Here is a 27,993-nt window from a genome sequence, read left to right as displayed (position 1 = left end):
CATGCGAATGTATTCGTTTAATCGATTTCACTCCAAAGAAAATTATTTCACAGGAACATCAAGCGACGGGTGTCAATTACAACAAAATAAAAAATATTCAGAAGTCATTATAAATCATTGTATGTTTGCGTTGACGTTGATACTTTATGTACAGTGGTCACATACCTACACTGGAAACAAATACGCATTTGAATTGAAGTCATCACACAATGAAAATAGAATATAAATAGACATAGACATTTCCAAAAGACAGAGTTGTCAAAAGTGCTGCAAACGGTGTAGAAAATAGGCAGAGCTGGAGGATCACACTGCAATCCAGGACATCACTCTGCAAAAGTATGTACACACAGTTGCTGGAGGTATTTGGTTCTGAGCCTCCCGACCGGAACACGTGAATGCTGGCTTCTAAGTCGAGGGCACCATGTCCTTGATGACGGGTTCTCGGTTTAAGTAGGTGGCCCAGTAAACCAGATTGAAGGAACCGAAGAGAACGGGGAACAAAATCCTTGACATCCTGTCGATTTTGCTAACGCTGTTGAACGTCTTCTTGCTCTCTGGGACCTTGCCTTCTCCTTTAGCCTTGTTGGCTTCCAAAGTGCCTCCTTTGGCAATAGTTGGAAGCGTGCTGGAGTCCTTGGTAATATTAGGCGCATAATTGGCCACTGCTACAGCATAGGCGTTGTTCTTCTTGGTCACCGATGCTCTTTCTTTTTTCTGTTGGGAGACCAAAAGAATCAAGTGAAATGTCTCGGAGACAAGCGCAGAAAAATGATAACGCTTGACAGGGGGCGATTCTAGAATCATAGGTTTAGGGGAGTTGGGATTCATTTTAGGGGTTCTTAAAATGAAGTTGTGCTCGTGCTTGATCGATAACAAAGTCATCCGGAATGTTGATATTTTCTAAATAGTGTTTACTACGAGCTGATATGTAGCACCAGAAAGACAATTCATCACAATTTGATTTGATTTTCTGAGCTCATGTTCCTCTACGCGAAGCATAGTGCTCATATCCGTCCTTTTCGAAAACGGTTTCTCCTCATCACCTTGTCAGTCACGACACTCTTTCCATCCCAGGCCCAGCCACGCTTGGTAAAGTAATTGACTGTGGCAAACTCAATCAAAGCAGAGAAGACAAAAGCGTAGCAGACAGCGATGAACCAGTCCATGGCGGTGGCGTACGCAACCTTGGGGAGGGAGTTGCGAGCACTTATACTCAGCGTCGTCATCGTGAGCACAGTGGTTACCCCTGAAAGCACAAATAAAACAATTTTGATAAGGTGCATATGGTAAGATTCTGTATTTTTTTTTAAATTAAATAGGGTATACATACAACATACACAGAGGATGGCATTACTGTACGTCATGAAAAACACACCATCGAGCATAGATTTGCAACAGAAAAATTGATATTTTAAAATAGTCAAAATGCTCCTCTAGTCAAGCTTTTATGAATGAAGCATTTGTGATTGCACGTTAAATTGCTACGAATTGATTGCGCCCCCCATTTTCTCTTTTACAATTATATAATAAGCCTATAAAGCATCTTTTACACCCTATGCCCTGACCAAATAATGAGTGATTTTTTTTTTTTTTCCCGAAAATTATTTTTTGATTTTGTGAATGACTATCTGTTAGCTGCAAATGACACAAGTCGTCCGTAACTTTAGTCTTTTCTGACTGCCCCCTTAATATCCACGATTCATAACATGAGAGCCACATTGCTTTAACTCTTTTGAATTCGTCGGCTCTATGAACTGTAGTCACGTTGCCTGCTGGCCATGGAAGAACGAGCATGAGAAGAGTGTTGTCAAAGAGTGATGCACACACTTACCAAATACAGTTCTCGCCGGCACTGATTCTCTATTCAGCCAGAAAGACACTTGGGAGAGGATGACGGTCATGATGCATGGGAGGTATGTCTGGATGACAAAATAGCCAATCTTCCTCTTCAGATGGAAATGAGCTGTCATCACGGTATATTCACCTGAGCGGAAGCAGAGGTCAGTTCAAAGCATCACAACGGCTGCAGGAGATTTGCATCAGAACAGGAAAATAATCATTGCTGTGCAAAGTAAGTGGGTTTTTTTTTGTGCGGCGAGGGGGGCTGCTGGTTTAATTATTAGTATTAAACAGCTACACTGTAAAACCTATTGAGTTAGTTCGATTCAAATGGTTTGAGAAAACCGATTGCAATGAAGGTAGGAACGTGCTCTACAAGTGAAGGCCCATTTACCGTTTTACTCATATTTATTTGCCGTAATAATTGCGAAGTACAACTTCATTCGTTTCTGTTAGTTCAACAATAAATAGAGTTATTTGTCGTCAAACGTCATTTAAAGGGCAGCCGTAAATCCTGTAAATGACCTCGCAAATGATTAATATGGTGGACTACTTTCTCTGAGATGGCCTTCTGAATCGAGGCTCTGACAATTTCAAAGAGGAGCCATGATTCGACATGAGAAGAAGATGTGTTACCCATGGCAACAGAACAGAGAAACATACAGTAGCTGATTTGCTGCGATCCGAAATGAAGACCTAGTTACATGCTGCTGCTTGACTTTTGTAGAGGCGGTCGCTTGTTGAGAGGGAAGACAATAATTAGAGCATCTCACAGATCTCACTCACATTGCTGAAATAGCTCACAAATACACGATATAGCGAGATGGAGGTGCCCCCACCTTATGAACGCGCCAAGACCGCTTTGACGACACAGAACGCCTCTAATCCACCTTCCCTGACCTCATTACCTTGATGCCACAGAGTACCAGTGGAGGGTAATTTCCCCCAGGAGTTAAACTGGTGTTAGTCTCAGCCTCGGGCCAAGTGACCACCAGTTTCACGCCGGTTCAGTCTTGAGCTTGCCTATGAGAGAGATTAGCAAAAGGTGCTATGTCTTTGACCGAGGATGGTTTCGAGCTGCCCGTAGCTTTGTTGGGTTTATGTAAAAGTTGAAGCTCTGCCTGGTAAATACAAGAGGGTCCAGCTAGATTTATTTGTCCGAGAAGTGGTTTTCATAAGAATATTTAGCATGATTATGACTTTGCCAGCCGGCACGGTGGATGACTGGTGAGGACATCTGCCTCACAGCTCTGAGGACCTGGGTTCAAATCAGACTTCGCCTGTGTGGAGTTTGCATGTTCTCCCCGTGCCTGCGTGGGTTTTCTCCTCCCACATCCCCAAAAACATGTGTGGAAGGTCGATTGAAGACTCTAAATTGCCCGTAAGTGTGAATGTGTGTGCACGAATGGTTGTTTGGCTGTGGTTGGCTGGCGACCAGTTCGGGGTCTTCCCCGCCTCTCGCCCGAAGATAGCTGGGATAGGCTCCAGCACGCCCGCGACTCTTCTGAGGATGAAGCGGTTGCAGACAATGGATGGATGGATGACTTTGCCACTGTGTTAGCTAAGGTTAGGTTAGGTATAGAGATGAATTGTACACCCCCTGTACAGCATTAAAAAGAGCCTTGCACAAGAGGGAATACAGTGGGTACGGAAAGTATGCAGACCCCCTTAAATCTTTCACTCTTTGTTGTATTGCAGCCATTTGCTAAAATCTTTTAAGTTCATTTTTTTCCTCATTAATGTACACACAGCACCCCATATTGACAGAAAAAAAACGGAATTGTTGACATTTTTGCAGATTTATGAAAAAAGAAAAACTGAAATATCACACAGCCCTAAGTATTCAGACCCTTTGCTCAGCATTTAGTATGGTTGTGTGATATTTCCGTTTTTCTTAACCGGTAACCTTCTGTATCTGACTTTAAAATATGAATCACCCTTGTGAGTTAATACAGCCATGAGTCTTTTTGGGAATGATGCAAGAACTTTTTCACACCTGGGTTTGGTGATCCTCTGCCATTCCTCCTTGCCGATCCTCTCCAGTTCTGTCAGGTTGGATGGTGAACGTTGGTGGGCAGTCATTTTCAGGTCTCTCCAGAGATGCTCAATTGGGTTTCAGTCAGGGCTCTGGCCCGGCCATTCAAGAACAGTCACGGAGTTGTTCTGAAGCCCACCTTCGTTGTTTTAGCTGTGTGCTTAGGGTCATTGTCTTGTTTGGAAGGTGAACCTTCGGCCCAGTCTGAGGTCCTGAGCACTCTGGAGAAGGTTTTCGTCCAGGATATCCCTGTACCTGGCCGCATTCATCTTTTCTTGGATTGCAACCGGTCTCTCTGTCCCTGCAGCTGAAAAACACCCCCACAGCACGATGTTGCCACCACCATGCTTCACTGTTGGGACTGTAGTGGACAGGTGATGAGCAGTGCCTGCTTTTCTCCACACATGCCACTAAGAATTAAGGCCAACAATTTCTATCTTGGTCTCATCAGACCAGAGAATCTTATTTCTCACCATCTTGGAGTCCTTCAGGTGTTTTTTTTAGCAAACTCCACGCGGGCTTTCCTGTGTCTTGCACTGAGGAGAGGCTTCCTGTCGGGCCACCATAAAGCCCGGACTGGTGGAGGGCTGCAGTGATGGTTGACTTTCTAGAACTTTCTCCCATCTCCCGACTGCATCTCTGGGGCTCAGCCGCAGTGACCTTTGGGTTCTTCTTGACCTCTCTCACCAAGGCTCTTCTCCCCCGATTGCTCAGTTTGGCCGGACGGCCAGCTCAAGGAAGGGTTCTGGTTGTCCCAAACGGCTTCCATTTCAGGATGATGGAGGCCACTGTGCTCTTAGGAACCTTAAGTGCAGCAGACATTTTTTTCGTAACACTGTCCAGATCTGTGCATTGCCTCAATTCTGTCTCTGAGCTCTTCAGGCAGTTCATTTTGACCTCATGATTGTCATTTGCTCTGAGATGCACTGTGAGCTGTAAGGTCTTACATAGACGGGTGTGTGGCTTTCCTCATCAAGTCCAATCAGTATAATCAAACACAGCTGGACTCCAATGAAGGTGGAGAACCATCTCAAGGACGATCAGAAGAAATGGACAGCACCCCACTTAAATATGAGTGTCACAGCAAAGGGTCTAAATACTTATGGTTGTGTGATATTTCCGTTTTTCTTAACCGGTAACCTTCTGTATCTGACTTTAAAATATGAATCCCTTTAACAAACAACAAAAAATGATGTTTGGGCCCCAGAGACTGATGTATCAGGAATGGATCCTGTGATTTGGTTCCAAATTTCAATACTCCAAACGCCTACTACTGCTCCTAAACCATCTAAATCTACTCACGCCGATAGGACATCTGTAGAACCCAATCATACTAATCATACGCTGTGTGTCACTCTGTATTCTCTTCTTGCACAAAATACAACTCCATAAAAGCAATTCGATTGACTCAACCTTTGTCATCGAAAATTGCCAAAACAGTTACGGATTTACAAAGGGAGCACGGCTTTCATTTGAACAAGCCATTTTGCCTCCATTGTTCTGGAATTTTCCTTTGATGGTCTCCCCGGCTTCTGAAATGTTAGAAGTCAGACAAGTGAACTAATCAGCTGTAATTCCCATTCAAAGGCCTGATGGAATCATTTCGCCCATCCCAAAATCAATAATATTGTCATATAATTTTGTCATCCTCTACCTACCACACATTCTGATTTGTGTTACTGAGTTAGCCCTTTTGTTTATGTGGTTTTTAAAGATTTTATGTTGCATCCACCAGCAGGACCGAGACCTGTAGCTTTTGGATTTGTGCCGTCATTAATTGACATTCACTGCGTTTTTGTCAGAGTGCACAATTCAAATCTGTCAGTGTTTGTTTTTCCAGTAAATCATGATTGTGCAACAGGGCACGCTGGCGACTGCAGAAAATGCCCTTCGCCACAATGCGGATGAAATACGCTCTTCAAAGATTTTATTTTCCCTTTTGGACGTAGTCGTTCAATCTTGGCAAAGGTCTGTTAGATTATTTTTTCCTTCAAATGTTATATTGACAGTCCTTTGTTGATTTGTTTTTCAAGTGTCAGTAAATCAGGACTGTGCAGCAGTGAGGCAAAATACACAACACCAAGGCCCAACTCACATCGTTTGTTTTCTATTATTTACACCCTGAAATGTCAAGATCTCTGTTAGCTGCACGACACGGTGCGGAGTAAATGCCATGATTCCGTGCAGTTCGCGTTAGATGTGTGTTCTAGTATGTACTAAAGCATGCTTGCTACACTCAAGTGTACGTCACATAAGTGCTTTAAAGTAACAACTAGGACATGAATGCGTGGCGAAATCGTACAAATTCTGTCAGCGTGTAATACTACGTTCACATGTTTGTGCAAGATGTCCGTTCCAGTGAAGCCCGAGAGCGACATTCGCTCGTGCCAAATGACCTAGTTTGCAAGTACGCTACATTAAACCCTGACACACCACTAATGAATGATTCATTTCAAGTCAGCCAATCAGATAATGTGGAACGACTAGTCAAACCAAAGAAACAGTCACAGTCGGGTATTTTTCCTGCCATGAAGGCATCGTACACCACTTAACCTCGATAGGAGCGTTTAGTTCATGAAAGGACATTCGTACTGAATGAAACTGATGCAGGGATTCCCTTGACAGTCAAAGGCAGTCACTGGGGAAATACGTTAGCCTGGGAATGGATGAAGTCCCTAAGGGGAGTAGAGGTACAGGATGTAATTTGGAATCCGAAAAACAACTTGTCACAGTGGTATTTCAGTTGCCAAAATAAATGTGTACATTTTTCTCCAAACCCATTGAGAGCTCTGATGTGGTGGAACCTTGACTTAGGAGTTCATGAGCCATTGCTTGGCTGTCTTTTGTGCCTTTTTTGGAGCAATTGAGCAAACGCACAAATACAAAAGGAGAACAGTCACTACCAGCTACAGTAGCCCCAAACGGACGGCCAGATGCTCGTACAAAGACGAGCCGGCCATGTTGCTGCACAACATACTTCAGTTTTCGGTTGCAAATATAAATGTCAATATATAATGTAAACTGACATAATGTTCCCCTGTTTTCCTGAAAAATAATCAAATATTATCTGTTAGTTTTACACGATTTAATCATGCGCAACCGATGTACAGTACATGTTCGAATTAAGTTCTTGTTGTACTCTTCTGTCAGCCCTGAGTTTGCCATTTTTAAAAAAAATCTCCTATTTCCACAGCGGGCAGATCCTGCAAATGTTCCTTTGTTTGTTTGTCCTATATTTTCTGAAATGAGGAGGTTGTCTCTTTTTAATCGAGTTGTTAGGACTCCGTTTTTCTCCAAAATAAAGCCTTGCTTGTTTGTTGTTGTTTCACACCAAGACCTTCAGCTTCGTGTGCAAATTGAGGATGCATACACATTTCCAGGCAACACCCTCGGTGTCATGCCGTTTCCTCAACTAAACAATACTGCTAAAATTAGATCAACGCTGTCTTGAGAATCACACACAGTTTCAGATCTCTCATCCACTGAAGAGCAATCTCGAATAAAACAAACAGCAGACTCTAAATATGTTCGAAACTTGGAATGGAATTCATGCAAATCTAATGTACGGAGAAATGAGTGACATTTTTTACACTTCGTAATGGGCAAAACCATGACTGGACTTACACTGCACGGTCCAAGTGTCACAGTGCGTCACGGCAACGTAAATAAATACAAATTGTGGAGACCAGTATAGGACACTAAAATCATTGACAGGCACAGTGGCCATCACTTTCTGCGCTGTGGGCATTCCTTACTGTCACAACAGGCAGATGTCCTTCCTTTGTCCAGTACTGCATCAGCATCATTTATTTCTTTTTATCCAGTTACTCCCCCAACCCCCTTTGAACACACACGAAAAAAAAAATCAAATAAAATAAATCACGCACCAAGACACAGCATATTACACTGCATCTAAATGTCTGCCCATTCTCATTCTCCGTGGGGAGCTTTGGGAAAGTGGAAAGGCTTGTCGGAGCAAAAGCACACCTCTCAGACTGCTTTTGGGTTTTTGGTCCGTGCAAAATGGAGATTAACGCAACAGTGGTGCCTTGAGATACGACTTTAATTCATTCCGTGACCACGCTTGTATCTCAGAACCCTTGGATGTCCAATCATATTTCCCTATTGAAATGCATAGAAATGCCATCAATCCCCCCCACCCCCTCAAAATTCATTGTTTTTTGAAAAGGGAAAAAAAAAAAAAAGATATTGTACTTTATAAAAACATAGAGTAATAGCATAATTAAATAGAATGCAAAGCAGTAAACAGAGTGTGCATCACGATTTAATCCTGCAATCCAGTTCAGTGTGCTGCTCCTTCTCGTGACCTGCCTTGGCGAGCAGGAGGCAGTACTGTATAATACAGTCATGCAAACAAACAGCAATAGACTCCTCCTACGACTGCTACTACCATTACTCAGTAAGTTGCCGTAATATTTGTCATTTTTCATAGAGGATAAGAAATATATGTCTGTGAGTATTGTTATATTATCTGTCCGCATGCAAAATCTTGCAAAACTGTGACTGTCGATGCTAACCGTTCTCATGTATGTACGGTATTTTCCGTTCTTAAGGCAACATAGTATGGTTGTTTTAGATATACAGCATGCAATTGTCTTTGTTTTATGTTTTAATCAATTAAATGTGAGTTGTGTACAACACTGAACAAATTATTCGTCTTGCTTTTTTTTTCGAAGTAAAAACAAAGCAAGAAACGAAAAGACGTAAAGTGATCTGCTCACAAGTTATAGCTGCCTCCTGCAACGTGGAGTTCAAGACAAGGACACAATCACAGCTTGAAAAACATGCATGGTAGGTTAATTGAGGACTCTAAATTGCCCGTAGGTGTGAATGTGTGTGCGAATGGTTGTTTGTTTCTACAACCCCAATTCCAATGAAGGTGGGACGTTGTGTTAAACATAATTAAAAACAGAATACAATGATTTGCAAATCATGTTCAACCTATATTTAACTGAATACACGACAAACACAAGATATTTCATGTTCAAACTGACAAACTTGATTGTTTTTAGCAAACAATCATGAACTTAGAATTTTATGGCTGCATCAAAAACCGACGTCAATGTGTAAAGGATATCACCACGTGGGCTCAGGAAAACTTCAGAAAACCAATGTCAGTAAATACAGTTCGGCGCTACTTCTGGAAGTGCAACTTGAAACTCTACTATGCAAAGGAAAACCAATTTATCAACAACATCCAGAAATGCCGCCGGCTTCTCTGGGCCCTGCTCATCTAAGATGGACTGATGCAAAGTGGAAAAGTGATCTGTGGTCCGACGAGTCCCCATTTCTAATTGTTTTTGGAAATTGTGGACGTCGTGTCCGCCGGGCCGAAGAGGAAAAGAACCATCCGGTCTGTTATGGACGCAAAGTTCAAAAGCCCTCATCTGTGATGGTATGGGGCTGTGTTAGTGCCAATGGCATGGGTAACTTACACATCTGTGAAGGCACCATTAATGCTGAAAGGTACATACAGGTTTTGGAGAAACAGATGCTGCCATCCAAGCAACGTCTTTTTCATGGAGGCCCCTGCTTATTTCAGCAAGACAATGCCAAACCACATTCTGCACGTGTTACAACAGCGTGGCTGTTGAACGGCTGAAGCTGTACATCGAGCAAGAATGGGAAAGAATTCCACCTACAAAGCTTCAACAATTGGCGTCCTCAGTTCCCAAACATTTATTGAATGTTGTTAGAAGAAATGGTGATGTAACACAGCGGTAAACATGACTCTGTCGCAGCTTTTTTGGAACGTGTTGCAGCCATAAAATTCCAAGTTCATGATTATTTGCTAAAAACAATCAAGTTGATCTGTTTGAACATGAAATATCTTGTGTTTGCGGTGTATTCAATTAAATATAGGTTGAACATGATTTGCAAATCATTGTATTCTGTTTTTATTTATGTTTAACACAACGTCCCAACTTCATTGGAATTGGGGTTGTATGTGCCCTGCGATTGGCCGGCGACCAGTTGAGGGTGTACCCCGCCTCCTGCCCGATGATAGCTGGGATAGGCTCCAGCACTGCCGCGACCCATCATCAATGAATGACGTTAAACAGTAATGGGCGAAGACGGTCTTATTTTGAATGTGGACGATGGGTCGGTGTGAGGTGAAGAAGTGAAGATTGATTTTGGTGATTCTGTTACCTCAAAACGTAGCCTCATCTGAGCATGTGCTTACCTGTACTTGATTTAATAGTTTCCTGCCCTGCCGTTTGTCCAAGTAAGTCATACTGATTCAGACGCGAGCTTTCACCTTCCACGACTACAGAATCAGAGGCATTCAGAGTCCAAGCGTAAGTCACTTCCGTGATTGTGTAGGCGTCTAAAGAAAAAAAAAAAACGAAAACACATCACACAAAATGAATACGGAACAGCTACGACATCGGATAATTTTCCAGAAATCAGTCCAGGCATCCAAATGAGAAATCCCTCTGTTTGTAAGCTAAAAGAAGGCATACAAACTTTCAAAATGAAGCAAAGGACAATAAAACAGATTCTTTTATTTTTTTTCCACTGGAACAAAACATTTTCAATTATCATATTTGTGAAATTGTGTTCGGCAAGTGTCGGTGTTTTGATCTCTATTAATACACTAGATTTTACATAGAAGAGGCCAAAAGCATCAAATGTAAGGAAGTGGCAAAATATGTAATTGTTTTCAATGAAATGTTTCCCTTTTTACTTTTGAAAATCTCACTCAGACATGGAAAGTGGCGAAGCGGAAGCTAAATCCCAAGCAGGCGGGTTATTGTGAACTTCGCCATGGAAGGGTATCAGTGGATGGCAAAATGTGACGATGGCCACGGAACCGGAACCTATCGCAAGGTAACAAAGCGCTACATACGTCTCTGCCACGGCTGCTTAGCACGACATGGCTATGTCGACGGCAATAATAACTGCACAAGGACAAAATACACAGCAAAAGCCTCGCCTGGCTCATTTGAAGCACAATCCTTCCTGACAATGCCAATTGGCTATCATCATTACAGTTACTTACAGCTGCCAAATTTAAGCGGACAGGAGTGAAAGTCCATGGGGAAATCCTCCAGATGCATTGGACACTCTGCGTGCACGGTTAACCTGCATGCAATTCACAGACAGTTGGACTTTGAAAATCTACACAAAATATGACAGGTTAGACATGTTTCAAAAATCCACCGAACGCAAAATCTAACTCGTGTACTGTTCAAGACACTTCCTGTCTGTCATGTTTTAAGACAGAAATTATTCACCTGTGCTGTAATCAGCATAGCAAAACAGACCATCCATCCATCCATCCATCTTCTTTACCGCTTCTCCTCACTAGGGTCGCGGGTGTGCTGGAGCCTATCCCAGCTTTCTTCGAGCGAGAGGTGGCGTACACCCTGAACTGTTCGCCAGCCAATCGCAGGGCACATAGAAACAAAACAACCATTCGCACTCACAGTCACACCTACGGGCAATTTAGAGTCTTCCAATCAACCGACCACGCGTGTTTTTGGGATGTGGGAGGAAACAGGAGTACCCGGGGAACCAGCAAAATCTAAATATGTTGAGATACGAGGGCAGTCAACAATTTAACCTACTAATAATTTACTTTTTTCCTGAAATGTTCACAGTTTGTCGTTGAAATACTTGCTTGAAAGTTTATTTAAAAAAAGCTTCGTTTCAACCGACATGTCCGCTTTCTGTCAGCCATTTTGGAAAGGACCTCCTTGTTGGACGCACAGACGTAGCATAGAAACAGAGAGCTGTGATTCAATTTGTTGCTTTGGAAGGGCAACCACGGCTAAACACTTTCAAAAGGTTGCTCAATGTATATGAGGAAGCTGCAATAGGCTAAGTCAAAGAACAAGCGCAGGGGGGGCGGGGTACACCCTGAACCTCCAGTCTAAATTCAGTCAATTTCAATTTTCTCAGTTCACTTTCAATTGATTCAAATCGTATCTCAATACCCGATCTCGGCGTGTTAAAATACAAAATACCCAGTATACGCCGACGGAAATGATGGCTTTTGGACTTATTGATTCCGACATGTAACTCTCAGGGCGACAGCAAATCTTTCCCAAGATGATTCATCACAGCACATATATACGATTATAGCTTTATCACAGCGAGATGAGTTTGTCTGGCATTAATTACCTCATCGTGTACAGCAATGTCCCGTCATCTTTAATCCTCAGTAATTTATTAGGCATGGTCATGTTATGAGCCACCGACTTTTTCCCATTATGGAAGAATGTGTCCGGGGTCCAGATTTTACTCGCCATCAGGTTGTTGAGAGGCAAAATCTTCATTGGGCCATGAAATTTTAATCTCTCATCCTTCCAGGCTTGCCTGAAGAAAACGTCGAGGGTGTATTCCTGAGGGAAGAGGAGCTCTCATCAGTCCCAACAGTTGCTGTTGAGAATGAAACAGAGTCCCATTCTTGGTTGAAAAAGGTGAACTCAAACACATTGTCTGTACTGTCCACTGACATTTCTAATCGTACTTCACCTGACACGGTCAACCTGAGCACTAGGTGACTTTTCGGCTATGACAGCACGGTATTCGTTTGAGAGGTGAAGCCTGTGCTCTCCTTGTTCCTCATAGCTCTTTGCACTGGTGGCTTTCCTAAGATGGCTCTGAGGCAGAGAGAAAGCCTTGACCCATAATCCTCTGTTGTCAAAAGAAACCACACATAACAGCGCAGAAAGCCTTGCACTATGAAATGTGTGTTTAAGTGTGCGTTTGCCTCATTCACACATAGCCAGTGAAGAAAAAGATAAACCCCTGGCTCGTTTGTCTTTGTCTTTTTGTTTTTGTTTTTTTTGCACTCGAAAAGCCACATCAGGAGGCTGAGATCCTCCAATAAAACCCACCTATGGACAAATAGAATGCCGGCAACCTAAACGATCACACAAACCGCTCTTATACAACGGGTCCAGGTCAATGTACTAATACAGTGATTTTCCAACCGCTGTGCTTATCAAGTGCACCACAGAAAATTGCCACACGAAAAAAGTACTGTATCTTTGTTCAGCTAGCTATACTAGTGACTATAGAGAGAGCAATTCAATATGGCATATCCTAAAAGTGAATAACAGCGAAACGGGCCCACATTTCTCAACATAAATCAACCATATTCAAATAAAATGTTTTTTTTTTTTTTTTTTTTTTTTTTTTAGGTGGCAGCAATACACTACGGTTACGACACTAACATCTCTGTGTACAGTAATATGGCACATTGTGTTCAAATTTATAATTCTGTGCCAAATTTTCTTCACTGCGGGTCTTATTTGAATCATGGAAAATATACTTTTGAGAGCTGCTCGTCACGACCGTGGATGTTTGTGTGAGAGAGTTTGAATTTGCATCCGATTCGGAGAGGGCAGAATGGAACAGACACATTGTCGCCGTTCAATCAACAGATCAATCACTTGGAAAATGGGTCTTCAACAACGATAGGCACATTTGCGATATGAGGTGAAGTGGAGCGCACGTCTCAGAATGATAAGCAGGGAAAGCCCGGGATAAACAAAGGACCGACGGGAATAACAAGAGGAGTTTCAATAATTCATAAGATTACTGTCACATGAATTGACGTCGTGCTTAAGAGAGGAACAATCGTCCTTTAGTTCTGTGGCCTATAGAGTGGCGCGCAGGCAGCGTAATGATGTCGTAAATTAGGCAAAGCCATTTCAGCAGTAGTAGTAGTAGTAGATTTATAGGAACATTCATTCAAAAGAGCAACTAAAAATATATCTGTTCTCACCATGTCTGTGTCTGAAACGGGTCCAAAACTAGTGACGAAGATGTCTGTCTTCACCTCAGTTACCCTGTCTGAAAGGCACAGAAGAGTTGACATGTTCAATTGAGCAGCAAATAACCACAATGAGAGATGTGCACCTGCTAATTCACCAAGAGGACACTTGAATTCAATATAAAAGATGTTTTTAAAAAGGCTTGTTTTTAACTCTCTTTTTTTTTTTTTTTTTTTTTTCATCTGATATCAATTGATTTGGGAGCGCACCAAACTGCAGTATTCTCCGCGACTGTCAATTGGGCTTTTTGCAAAATTCAGATTTCTCTTCCGATCAAGCCATCATACCAAACCACAACGATAATTCAACGTATTGCATTCTAAATTCTCTTTTTAAAGAATTGCTCAGATTCTTTTTCCTGGTTGGAGCACAGAATGTTTCCAACCACTATAGTGTTTCCATAGTAACATGGCATGGCATCGGGCGACCGTGGCGTTCCTTTTTTTCCCCGCTTCACTTGGGCTTGGGCGTACCTGAAGCGCGCTTGTCATTCATTTTGGCCGCAGCGCAAGACAAACGAATCGAGCGAGCAACGGCCCGTAACTCAGAAGACTCGTAAGTCAATACTGTAGATTGCATACGACCTTTATTTGACCTGAATAGCAAGCAACTCTTGCGGGACCCATTTTTCTGAAGAACCACAACAGTGATTTTAAGCATACAAAATGCGTTGTAAATGTTCACGCTGATGTGACGGATAGGACGAGCGAATCCTCACATGCTTCCAATTCAGGTGATAATGTACTACCGCATCAGCACCGCAACGTCAGGTCCATTTGCTTCTCGCGCACTCCGTCTCTTTCAATAATTACCGAAGCTAGATCTCTCATGCTCGGTGAATTTTAAAAAGCTTTCTCTTTTACTTGAACGCTAGCACAAGCTTAAGAGATCAGTATTCCAAACTAAAGTGCTCTGATGCATTACAAGGCCGGCAGTCGCCCCCATCGATCCACGAAAACATATAACGGCTGTCTTATTTAAAGGGTATGTGAATCCAAGGAAATGGACAGTTGCAGGCTAACAGGCATGTATACCTTTAAGTTTGTACGTTTATTCATGTAGACCCAGCACTTAGGCCCTCCATTAGTTTGACTTTTGAAAAATATATCTTTGGCATGAAAAGCATGTTTTCCCCTAATTGTGTTGTTGTTTTTCTTATTGCATGAGAAGATTCAGCCATTCCTTTGATAACTGACTTGGTCCGTGAGTTGAGGTCCGCCCCGTGCCTTGCTCAAGGTCATTTTGGACAGTGCTCAGAAAGTGCACTTGCAGCTCTACTGCTCCCAGTCGCAATTGTACGATTTCCCTACATTCACCAAGCCTGAAAAGACCTGATCCTTGTGTATTTAGTTGAATCTGTCTACGTTTCCGCATACAACAACATAAAGAGACGAGACAAAACCAACAGTGCGCCCATCCAACAGCAAACCTGGGACAGCACAGAGCCCCTGGAGTAAAATGTTTTACCCAGAGTGCATTTAATGCCTCAGGACGACAGTGTAGTTATTTATAGGAATATGAGGACAATACCTCAAGTTCATTTATTCGGAAAGATCGGACAAACGTTCTTTCCGTAAAATCCTAGTGCCTTGTTAGAGATGGGCTTGCTGAACCATGAGCCATTATCAGGAAGCAATGTTTTCAGGTCCAACATTTACTGGACTATACCGTATTTTTTTTTTAAACTACAAACAACACGGTGCGATTATCAAAGAAAAAGTACAGTACCGTGAAAAACTATTGCCCCCCCCCCTCAAATTATTTTTTTTTTGTACATAGTTTCCCCACTTTAAAGGAACCGTACTTTGGATATTTAGAGGTCCATAGAGTGACTCTCTAATTTCAATTTCAATTTCATGTAAAAAAAAAAACCAAAAGAAACCCTTGGTTTCGTCATATGGGTGTCCAGAAAAGGGCCCTCTATCAGCTACTTCTGTTTGACCCAGTTTTGTATTCACTTTGTCCATATTTGGCTAAGACCGACGCCTTTCCTCCGATCGGTTGCCTCCGTGTAGAAGACCCACTTGTGAGAACACAAGTGTTTGTTTAGGAGACAGCGCTTGCTCGGGAGCGGAAAGGGAAGGCGCAGATCTTCACTCGTGACGTAGATAGACTCTTCTCGATAAGTGCTCCTTTTGATCTATTGCCGTTACTGTCAAAAGCGTATTATAGTTTGTTCTCATTCTTCCCACTTTTGCTTCGACAAACAAAACAACAACAAAAAACGGAATCACGCATGCCAGCAGCATGAATTCTCACTCCTATCTCTGCTTTCCTGCTCTGCTTGTTTACACACACGTCGCTCAAAACTCTTCTTGCGCACCGCAAACAACAACCACACACCATATTATCCCCTTGTCACTGTTTGTCTTCTATGTTCAGTGTTTGTTCGTTGTACCCTGGCTTTGCGGTACTTAAATACGGCATCTCTATCACCCACTCGAAATAACATTTGTCAACACAATACCCAAATAAAATCTCCCGAAAACTGTCAAAGAAACCGACAACAAAGTACCCTACAGTACCCAATCTATTTAAAATGACTATACACGCACCCATTCTATGTCACACTTCACTTTTGTGTCATGGAATGCCAATGGCATTCGATCGCAGGCAAAGAGAATTAAGATTATGGATCATATCACGAAATTTAAAACAGACCTCCTCCTGTTACAAGAAACGCACCTTATTTATGGAGTCAGAAGAAAAATGCCTCATTGACTCTAATTTCACTCAGGCTATCTCGGCCTTTTATAACAGGAGACAAGGATGAGTCTCAATACGAGGGCATAATAGACTACATAATAGACTACTTTTTACAATAGCAGTAGCAAATTTTGATTCTTTCGTGAGGAAGAAGGAACACCAAACTCATGGACTCCTGCAGATCTAATCCCAGATTACCCCATTCCCATAGGAAACATTAAGTATTTAGGTATTCATATTTCGCCAACATTTACAGAGCTAACCAATCGACACTTCTGTCAGTCTTTGTGCATGCGAAACGGCTTCTTCTCCTGTCCTGGTCCTGTTCTAGCTTGTCCTGTCCTTCCCTCACAGGGTGGAGCACTACAGCCCCATGCAACACTCATATTTCATGTTTCAATATTGTACAACCCCAATTCCAGTAAAGTTGGGACGTTGTGTTAAACATAAATAAAAACAGAACACTATGATTTGCAAATCATGTTCAACCTGTATTTAATTGAATACACGACAAAGACAAGATATTTCATGTTCAGACTGATCAACTTGATTGTTTTTAGCAAATAATCATGAACTTAGAATTTTATGGCTGCATCAAAAACCGACGTCAATGTGTAAAGGATATCGCCACGTGGGCTCAGGAACACTTCAGAAAACCAATGTCAGTAAATACAGTAACTTGGAATTGCAGCACGTTCTAAAAAGCTGGGACAGGTGGCAAAAAATACTGAGAAAGTTGAGGAATGCTCATCAAACACGTGATTGGAACATCCCACAGGGGAACAGGCTCATTGGGAACAGGTGGGGGCCATGATTGGGTAGAAAAGGAGCTTCCCTGAATTGAATTGAATCATTCACAAGCAAAGATGGGGCGAGGTTCACCTCTTTGTGAACAAGTGCGTGAGAAAATAGTCAAAGGTTTTAAGGACAATGTTCCTGAATGTACAATTGCAAGGAATTTGGGGATTTCATCATCTACGGTCCATAATATCATCAGAAGATTCAGAGAATCTGGAGAAATCACTGCATGGAAGCGGCAAGGCCGAAAACCAACATTGAATGCCCGTGGCCTTTGATCCCTAAGGCAGCACTGCATTGTGTAAAGGATATCACCACATAGGCTCAGGAACACTTCAGAAAACCAATGTCAGTAAATACGGGTTGGCGCTACATCCGTAAGTGCAATTGTATTTTCTACTATGCCAAGTAAAAGCCATTAATCAACAACACCCAGAAACGCCGTCGGCTTCTCTGGGCCCGAGCTCATCTAAGATGGACTCATGTAAAGTGGAAAAGTGTCCTGTGGTCCGACGAGTCCACATTTTAAATTGTTTTTGGAAATTGTGGACGTCGTGTCCTCCGGGCCAAAGAGGAAAAGAACCATCCGGACTGTTATGGACGCAAAGTTCAAAAGCCAGCATCTGTGATGGTATGGGGCTGTGTTAGTGCCAATGGCATGGGTAACTTACACATCTGTGAAGGCACCATGAATGCTGAAAGGAACATACAGGTTTTGGAGAAACATGCTGCCATCCAAGCAAAGTCTTTTTCATGGAGGCCCCTGCTTATTTCAGCAAGACAATGCCAAACCAAATTCGGCACGTGTTACAACAGCGTGGCTTCGTAGTAAAAGAGTGCGGGTACTAGACTGGCCTGCTTGCAGCCCAGACCTATCTCCCAGTGAAAATGTGTGACGCATTATGAAGTGTAAAATACGACAACGGAGGCCTCGGACTGTTGAGCGGCTGAAGCTGTACATCGAGCAAGAAATGGAAAGAATTCCACCAACAAAGCTTCAACAATTAGTGTCCTCAGTTCCCAAACGTTTATTGAATGTTGTTAAAAGAAAAGGTCAAATCATTGTTTTCTGTTTTTATTTATGTTTAACACAACGTCCCAACTTCATTGGATTTGGCGTTGTAGATATGTAATGATTTACTTTTCTCATCTTGTTTACAATTAGTGCATTTTTTCTCTTTTGTCTTCGTCTCTCACTACCCCCTAGAACACAGGTGTCAAACTGGTGGCCCAGGGGGCCAGATCTGGCCCGCCACATCATTTTATTTGGCCCGCGAAAGCAAATCAAAATTGCTCATTGTGTTTTGGTGTAATACCATTGTGATATTTGGAAGCATTTTTTTGTTACCAAAGAAATGACCCAAATAAAAACCAAGGCAGCATGAAAAATGGCTAAATTAGAATGTTAGTATCTTTACCGTTATTGATCAAATTATATGAAAATGACCCATGCCGTTGTTTTTATTTTTCTTTGTTTGTTTTTTTCATTTTGAAGAATAATTAAGCTAACAGCACTTATGACTAAGGAGCAGCCGTGTATGCGCTGTACAATGCTGCCAGACCAGAGAAGGTCTGTTTCCCATATGGGCGCTTCTCGGCCGATGGACCTCGGGGGGTTTGAATTTCAAATGGGACCAAATCCTGAGGGAGGAGCTCGACTTCGGGCTGAGGGGCCGAGCATAGAAGATGACGGGAGCGGCACACTCGAGAAAAGCTGTTTGTCCTCAATTCTCCAAATTCACAGCCTTTTTGCTTCCTCCGCAAATGCAACACGGCTAAAGGGAAAATAGTGAAGCCTGGCCTTCACCGCGGGGGAAATATTCGATGTCATAAATGTTTTACTCGTACATCGTTTAATGTTTTCTTTTTAAACATGACTCAAACAATCATCAAATTTTAAATGTACCATTTTACTCAAACTGCTCCTGTAAAAAATGCATAATTTAATAAGATGTCTCCGTTGAATGCAGAATCACTGTACAATACAAGCAAAAAAACAAAACAAAAAAAAGAGTTTCACGTGTTTGATAGTCAAATGGTGGCCTTGCTTTCTAGGAAACAATGCATTATATCATTTTAATGTTTTGTGTTTGTCACTTGATTCTGGCAGGGGGGATTTGTGCTTAAGAATGCTGCTGTTAACTGAAGTGTCGACCATCAGCCGTTCAAAACGCGGTTTTATAACAGACTGGTGTTCAGAAGATAGGAAAAGAAAATTGGAAAATTCATATTGATACACGTATAAAATGGAATGTTTTCTTACCTCCGAGACCAGGCCGGAGACGGTTATCGTAACCGTCGAGCAGGCTGTCCAGGATGCGGGTGAACAGGGTGATGTTGGTTTTGAAGGCATCAGATGTGGCGTCGGCGTTCGCCGATCTGCTCGACAGACATGATAACAACGCGACTTGATTTGACGCGTACGCTACAAATTGCTGTTCATTTACGCTGGTGGAGACAAGTTAGGGTTCAGTGTCTCGTGTGATTTTGCCCGTAGGTGTGACTGCGGGTGCAAATGGTTGTTTGTTTCCAAGTTCCCTGCGATTGGCTGGCGACCGGTTCAGGGTGTAAGATAGCTGGGATAGGCTCCAGTAGCCCGTGACCCGACTTAGAGAAGCGGTAAAGAAAATGGGTGGATGGATATATATATATATCCATCTATACAGTGGGTACGGAAAGTATTCAGACCCCTTAAATGTTTCTCTCTTTTCTATATTGCAGCCATTTGCTAAAATCATTTATGTTCATTTCTTTCCCTCATTAATGTACACACAGCACCCCATATTGACAGAAAAAAACAATAGAATTGTTGACATTTTTGCAGATTTATGAAAAAAGAAAAACTGAAATATCACACAGCCATAAGTATTCAGACCCTTTGCTGAGTATTTAGTAGAAGCGCCCTTGTGAGCTAATCCAGCCATGAGTCTTTTTGGGAATCATGCAACAGGTTTTTCACACCTGGGTTTGGGGATCCTCTGCCATTCCTCCTTGCAGATCCTCTCCAGTTCTGTCAGGTTGGATGATGGTTTCAGGTCTCTCCAGAGATGCGCAATTGGGTTTAAGTCAGGGCTCTGGCTGGGCCATTCAAGAACAGTGACAGAGTTGTTCTGAAGCAACTCCTTCGTTATTTTAGCTGTGTGCTTAGGGGTATTGTCTTGTTCGAAGGTGAACCTTTGTCGCAGTCTGAGGTCCTGAGCACTCAGGAGAAGGTTTTCGTCCAGGATATCCCTGTACTTGGCCGCATTCATATTTCCTTCGATTGCAACCAGTCGTCCTGTCCCTGCAGCTGAAAAACACCCCCACAGCATGATGCTGCCACCATCATGCTTCACTGTTGGGACTTTATTGGCCAGGTGATGAGCAGGGCCTGCTTTTCTCCACACATTAGAATTAAGGCCAACAATTTCTATCTTGGTCTCATCAGACCAGAGAATCTTATTTCTCACCATCCTGGAGCCCTTCAGGTGTTTTCTTTCGCAAACTCCATGCGGGCTTTCATGAGTCTTGCACTGAGGAGAGGCTTCCTGTCGGGCCACTCTGCCATAAAGCCCCGACTGGTGGAGGGCTGCAGGGATGGTTGACTTTCTAGAACAGTATAGTCAAACATAGATGGACTCCAATAAAGGTGTAGAACCACTTCAAGGATGATCAGAAGAAATGAACAGCACCCAAGTTAAATATATGAGTGTCCCAGCAAAGGGTCTGAATACTTATGGCTGTGTGATATTTCAGTTTTTCTTTTTTAATAAAAAAAAGGAACTTAAAAGATTTGAGCAAATGGCTGCAATATAACAAAGAGTGAAAATTTAAGGGTGTCTGAATACTTTCCGTACCCAATGTGTGTGTGTGTATATATATATATATATATATATATCCATCCATTCATTTTCCTCAGCTTATACGAAGTCGGGCCCCGGGGGCAGCAGCCTCAGCAGGGAAGCCCGGCCACTTCCTCTAGCTCTTCCAAGGGGATCCCGAAGCGTTCCCAGGCAAGCCGAAGGACGTGGTCTCGCCAGCGTGTCCTGGGGTGTCCCCGGGGTCTCCTCCCGGCGGGACGTCCCCGGAACACCTCACCGGGGAGGTGTCCTGGAGGGATCGTAATCAGAGGCCCGAGCCACCATGTGGCTCCTCTCAATGCGGAGGAGCAGCGGCTCTACTCCGAGATCCTCCCGGATGACCGAGCTTCTCACCTTATCTCGAAGGGAGAGCCCGGACACCCTGCGGAGGAAACTCATTTGTATCCAGGATCTTGTTCTTTGGGTCACGATCCACAGGTCGTGTTCTTTGGGTCACGACCCACAGGTCACGACCCACAGGTCGTGACCATAGGTGAGGGTGAGAACGTCGATCGACCGGTAAATCGAGAGCTTCGCCTTTCGGCTAAGCTCCTTCTTCACCACAACGGACCGATACAAAGTCCGCATCACTGCACCGATCCGCCTGTCGATCTCCCGTTCCATTCGTCCCTCGCTCGTGAACAAGACCCCAAGATATCTATTATACAGTCGAGTCGCTAGTATCCACCGCTGCTGTGTTTGGTTGTAAACGTAACGTTATCTGTGGGGCTCAGCGCGAGACCTCTCTATTTTACGAGCTGAAAACCACCAACCGATTCCTAGCCTCGCGATATAGCGAGAGAAAGTTGGCTGGATGTTTGATACTGGCCTGACATTCAGTTCCCGGCCTCATGACCTACATGTTTTACTGTATCACATGTAGCGTGTGGAGGACAATTTCGAAAAGTGTCTGTTAAAAAATTGCGTATGACTCTACAGTTTGCTTCCTGTCTGTCGTAGCCCCCCCCTCCATGCGAATGTTCCCAATGTGCAATACAAATGCGCCGCGTGTGCGAAGTACTGCTGCCGATTTTTGATGAATATTTTTGACAATTACTTGCGCGCTTGTTTCTCTGCAATGTCGATATCCGAACCCGTGTGGCTTCTTCGCACCGCGCCTCCAGGTTACGGCCAGGCTGAGGGCGCAGAAGGCGTAAATTGACTCTCCTCCGTGCGCTATCTGCGCGTCCACGGACTCTTGAGAGGAGGGAAGTCCCTCGCACGCACGCACGCCAACACTCCTCCACACGTCTCCCTTTCGCAAAGCAAGGAAATCAAATGCAAAGCTCACCTGGTCATCCGCCAAGCCGCGAGCGCCAGGCAGGAGAGGAGCAGAGGCGCGCTGTTGCCGCTCCGCATCGCTGCTTCGCAGGACGCCCACTGCAACGACAAGCGGGAGGGGGGGGGGGGGGGGGGCTCGCGTGGATTTCAACAGAACATTCGGGGAAATCGGAGATGCACGAGGGACAAAGGGGGAGGAGGCGGGAATTAGTCGTCAGTGCTATCGCCCCAAATACTGGCTCATGTCAGTCGACGCGTTTTACGCCGTGCCACCAATTTAGGACGCGATCCTCCTAGCGCACGCCTAGAATCAGTGTTGAGGAGACGTACTAGCGCAGAGAAACAAAGCGATCAGCCCCCTCCATACCCATCCCCCCCCCACCCGCGCGCGTTTGCGGTGACAATTTGGGCTCAAAGCGCACGCACCTCGAGTGCGCAAAGTCCCCACGGCAGCCGCGGTCGTCGACGGCGAAAAGAGGAGCAACTTAAAGACGATTCGCGTGTGTCATGGGCGCAAAGCGATCGTGGTCCCGGTCGGCCGGAACGCTCGAGCTTCCATCGGGGCTCAAATGAGCCGATTAACTGATGGAGTGAAGCAGGGAGGAAAATCTAAATAATAACAATAATAATTTAAAAAAAAAAAAAAAAAAAAAAAAAAAAAAAAAAAAGAAGTGGGGGCGGGGGTCAAAACAAGCAATGCTGGCTTCAAAAGGTCTTGCACATCATCATCATCATCATCATCTTGCGCTCTCGATGTGAATCGTGATAAGCAAGCAGCACATTGAGTTCCGCGACACACGCGCAGACCACAAAGGCTGAGGAGGACACAGCCTGGGTCCTAGAGCGAGTTTCTTCTTCTCTAGCGCCTGCAGAGCATCCCCCCCCCCCCCCCCCCCACACACACACACACACTCGCCCCTTGGAATAATTCACGTCGCCTCATATGCACGTATTGATAATGCATCCCCAACTTTGCTGTGCTGCGATGGAAGTGATGCTTAAGACAGTTCGATCAAACGCTCTAACTACTTGCAATAATGGAGGAATCATTCATCCAATCGGTTTATATCTCTTCGTTCAAAAAAAAAAGAGAAAGAAAAAGGAGAGCGAGAGAAAGAGAAAGAGAGGACTTTACTGTATATTAGTATTCTAATTGGTATTTTTTGGGTCATATTTATGTCATAAAAATACTGATCCCCGCATAAAATGTTCTATTTCTCTGTAATATATATGAATGTGAAGAGTGGACTTCATTCTCGACAGGACGTGTATCACGGGTCCGGCGTTCCCCCGGGAGCACGGTTCTTTGGTTTTGCCGACATTCTGATCCAGCGAGCCCTCCCGAAACCAAAGCGCCACACGGTGTCCGAATACTGCCTGGGTGCGGGCAGGGAAGGTTCATCTGCCAGACATGTCTCCATATTTTATGAAGGTCACGGCATTTTTTTGTTGCCGCACCTCATTTCATTCGCGTAGAAGGAGAAGAGGACGGGTGACGAAACAGAACCCTGCGGGATGCCCGCGTTTTTTTACCCTCACGTGTCGCCCCTTTAAGATTTTTGGAATCAAGTCGGTGCAGGGCGAGAGGAAGTGTTCCCAGTTGAAATTCCCGGTCTTCCTCTGCGGGCCGAAACGCTCGAAGAAACGCTCGACCTCCTCCGTCCGCTGACTTCCATTCTAATATTCGTTCCACGAAATTGTATGAATTTATTCCCGACTATCGAGTGAGCGTGCGACGTGTCGCCGTCGGATGAAAGTCGGGCTAAAGCTGGGAACGGCGCGCCATTGTCTGGCCTGTTTCCTCGGCAACGAGCGGCGAGCGGGAGAAGATCGATGTTGGGAGAGGCCGGAGAGGTGAGCCGCCCGTCAAGGGGCCGCGAATCATCCACCGTTTTGAATCATCCACCTGTGGCTGATTCAAACGCAACCGTGGCCTTTCGTCATTTCTAAAAAATAATCCCGATATCATTTGATTGTCAACGATCGCTCCGTTTTCTTTTCTGTAACTGCTGAGTTTGCGCTCCGATAGCTGAGATCGACGGAGGGATCTCGCACGTTTTGTCTCCTGCCGGGAAACGTCTCGAGATCACATGGCAACGGAAGGGGGGAGTCGTTACCAAGGAAATGGACGGATGGGTTGCCAAGGAAATGACGCATATTTCAAACGTGCCGCCTGTGGGTATTGAGAGAAGTGAACTGGCCTACAATGAACCGCTTTGCATAAAGAAGACCGGAGCGTAGTTACTGAATTCAATCCATTTGGGAAGTGCATTTTGTATTTTGTCCCTTCCTGATTTGCCACATAGGATTGATTGACTTGCAAAACGCTGATGCGGACGATTCTGCTGCCAAAAGCCACCAGATGGCAGAGAAAGCCAAATTAGTGTGCACGCTCAAATTGACTTCTTCTTCTTCTTCTTCTTCTTCTACTCCTACAAGGGAGTCATTTGATTTTATGATTTTTGGGGGGAATTTCGATCAGCGAAGTGACGCGACTGATGTGCGGGCGCCTGCGGTTTTACAACCGAGCCAACGTGTCAACGCAACGCAACTTAGTGCCAGCGGCCTTCCCGTCCCAGCGTGATAATTGTACGCCATGATCGCCGTTTCATTGTGTCAAGGAGTGATGGAGCCGGACATGTCATGCTTCACAGCATGTGATGATTAAATGGCTGACAGGCGGCAGATGGTTAAGCGAGCAGGAGTTCATCACATGCTGATTTTTCTCGTTTATGTCACCGGCAGTCGCTCCGTTGGACTGTGAAGGTTATGCTTCCGTGATGTGCGCACACAACGTGGTGTTAAAAACAGACGAAAATGGGAGGTGACGGGGGCTTTGGAGTTCCTTGGACTTGGGGATGCATTGGGGTCTGTAAAAATAAAACCTCAAAAGTCACTGTGCTTCCCGATGAAGCCCAGAAGCACGAATGCGCGCTAAAAAAAAAAAAAAAAAAAAATACAAATTGAAAGTGACTGACAAAACAACAAGGATGCCTGCGCATTGCGCTGCATACGTTGGACTGTCACTCTGAACTGGGAATGACCTTTCACAGGTAAGAATATTTTTTGGGCTAATTCGATTTGTTGAACAAGTCTTAGTGTCATAGCAGCTGCTTACAAATCCAGGACAACGAAAAACTCCTGGATGGCAGTTTACAAAGGTTGAATTATCTGGGTGTGGGATTAGCCCAGCCCCTGGGTTTACCCGGAAGGTGGTCGCCCCACATGACCATATTTGGAGTGCTCTGCTGGCCACAAGGTGACACTCTGTGTCCGTGAAATACCCACACCCGCCTGCTGTTTCCAGTGGGAAACTTTGTCTTTCTCAAGAGGTCCTAGATTCGGTGCTGTTCCAAACTTGTGAATATTCTCATTCATCCAGGTCATTTAATTCTCAGGGCATTCAATCTATCGCAACTGGACTGTTCAGGTTGTCTTAGAAGATGTTTCGCCTCTCATGCAAGCAGGGGTCATCAGTTCATGCGCAAGGCGAGGACAAGACTAGCCTGTTTTGGTTTGGAACATCAACTAGAAACCCCAATACATTGCTTGGATGGCAGCATATGTTGCCTCAAAACCAGTATGTAAAACTTCGGTAAACATTGGATCGTGCGCGTGGATGAATGTTGTCAAGGGCGGCCAAGTATGTTGACAATGGCAAGCACGGGAGGCGATGAGGTGGTCACAATACGCAATCCAATGAGTCGACGTCAAGATGCACTGTCGGAGCGTTGTCATTCGTATGTCACACTACATGGAAGATATTCAAAACAATCAAACTGAGAGAGCGAACAAGGTGAAAGGTCGGTTGCACTTTTTCACCGTGTGAAGTCACTTTTCGTGCCAAAACGCTGCGTTCCGGTGCGTACCCTTCAAAATAAAAGGCAACAAGCTCAAAAGAGGAAGTCAAGTTCAAACTTGCACATATAAACCATTTGACGTGACAAAACAGAGAACCCCGGGTCAAAAGTTCATTTTCGTCGATGCTGCGGGCTGCTAAGAAAACGGATGTTCATAATTTGGACGCTCTTTATTTAAACATTCTCTTGCGTTTTATTTTGTTTCTATTTTTTTTTTTTTTTGGATAAAATATACAGTGCTGTGTTTCTTTGTTGAAAACCTGTAACCAAGACAATTGTGGTTGATTCACGATTAATGACATCTCGATTCATTTCAATGGGGAAAATTGATACGCAAATTGAGTTACGAGTGTAGTCACGGGAGAAATTAAACTTGTGAGTCAAGATACATTAGCAAATGAAGGAAATCATAATGAAGAAAATCATAAAACGTAAATATTCGTGTTTCCCATTCCATACCAAGTTGCCTCAGGTCGTCATTTTTGTATGTTTTATGTGTATGTTTGATTCCTTTTGGCGCTCACCCATTCGGCAAGGTTAGCACATGCTATAAATTTGATTTGAAATTTGAACTCATCGAATTATTATTATGAATAATATGAATACATTCATTCACCTTCCGTTCCCGCTTATCCGATCTTGGCCTCCGATAATGAATATATTATTTGATATTAAACTTCAATAAGAACATATAAATACATGGATTATTGACTTTGAAACTAAAAAGTTAAAGCACAGTGACAGCCGCATTTGTTGTGGAGAAATGTGAAAAATGAGTAAATCTAAGGCTAGCGCGTGATATTATAGAACTTACACATTTGTGGAACAGGTTTCTCTCTTGCGACTTAAATGTATATACAGTAACACATTTAAATGCAAATGCACTTAAAGCACCTCGTGGTTAGAGACGAATATAAGGAACAGAACTTCATGTTGAACTGTCAAACTACTGAAAGTTAAAATAAAATGAGACAAAAGGAAAATGTTGCTTGGTCATTGAGAAGAATCCAGATGAAATCTTCCGTTCAGGAATCAGTCTTTTTCAAGGTGCACATATTTGCATGGACTTGACAACGAACTCTTAACATGGAAACGCTCAATTTGAAGCAACGGCAAATTATTATTATCCATCCATTTTCTTAGCCGCTTATCCTCACAAGGGTCACGGGCGTGCTGGAGCCTATCCCAGAAGGCGGGGTACACCCTGAACTGGGTGCCAGCCAATCGCAGGGCACACATAAAAAAAACAACCATTCGCACTCACAATCACACCTACGTCCCCCGAGGGACACGGTCGAACGCCTTCTCCAAGTCCACAAAACACATGTAGACTGGTTGGGCGAACTCCCATGCACCCTCGAGGACCCTGCCGAGGGTGTAGAGCTGTTCCACGGCCAGGACGAAAACCACATTGCTCCTTCTGAATCTGAGATTCAACTTCCCAACGGACCCTCCTCTACAGCACCCCTTAATAGACCTTACCAGGGAGGCTGAGGAGTGTGATCCCCCTGTAGTTGGAACACACCCTCCGGTCCCCCTTCTTAAAAAGCGGGACCACCACCCCAGTCTGCCAATCCAGAGGCACTGTCCCCGATGTCCACGCGATGTTGCAGAGGCCTGTTAACCAGGACAGCCCTACAACATCCAGAGCCTTGAGAACTCCGGGCGAATCTCATCCACCCCCGGGGCCCTGCCACCGAGGGGCTTTTTAACCACCTCGGTGACCCCAACCCCAGAGATAGGAGAGCCCACCTCTGAGAACCCAGACTCTGCTCCCTCATGGGAAGGCGTGTCGGTGGAATTGAGGAGGTCTTCGAAGTATTCTC

General features: G+C 44.1%; 1 protein-coding gene across 1 annotated transcript; it reads right to left on the bottom strand.

The window, feature by feature from the left end:
* Positions 1–2: 2 nt before the first annotated feature.
* Positions 3–22,900, bottom strand: LOC133407614 (gamma-aminobutyric acid receptor subunit alpha-2-like). The gene is made up of 9 exons (XM_061685682.1): positions 22,318–22,900; positions 19,451–19,566; positions 13,635–13,702; positions 12,023–12,243; positions 10,899–10,981; positions 10,080–10,223; positions 1,832–1,984; positions 1,044–1,246; positions 3–714 (listed from the first exon to the last, which is right to left on the bottom strand). The coding sequence occupies exons 1-9, from the start codon at positions 22,383–22,385 to the stop codon at positions 406–408; spliced, it is 1,365 nt and encodes a 454-aa protein (XP_061541666.1). The 5' UTR covers positions 22,386–22,900; the 3' UTR covers positions 3–405.
* Positions 22,901–27,993: the final 5,093 nt, after the last annotated feature.

Source organism: Phycodurus eques, chromosome 9 (assembly GCF_024500275.1).
Source record: "Phycodurus eques isolate BA_2022a chromosome 9, UOR_Pequ_1.1, whole genome shotgun sequence".
NCBI lineage: Eukaryota > Metazoa > Chordata > Actinopteri > Syngnathiformes > Syngnathidae > Phycodurus > Phycodurus eques.
This window is presented reverse-complemented; position numbering and strand designations above follow the sequence as displayed.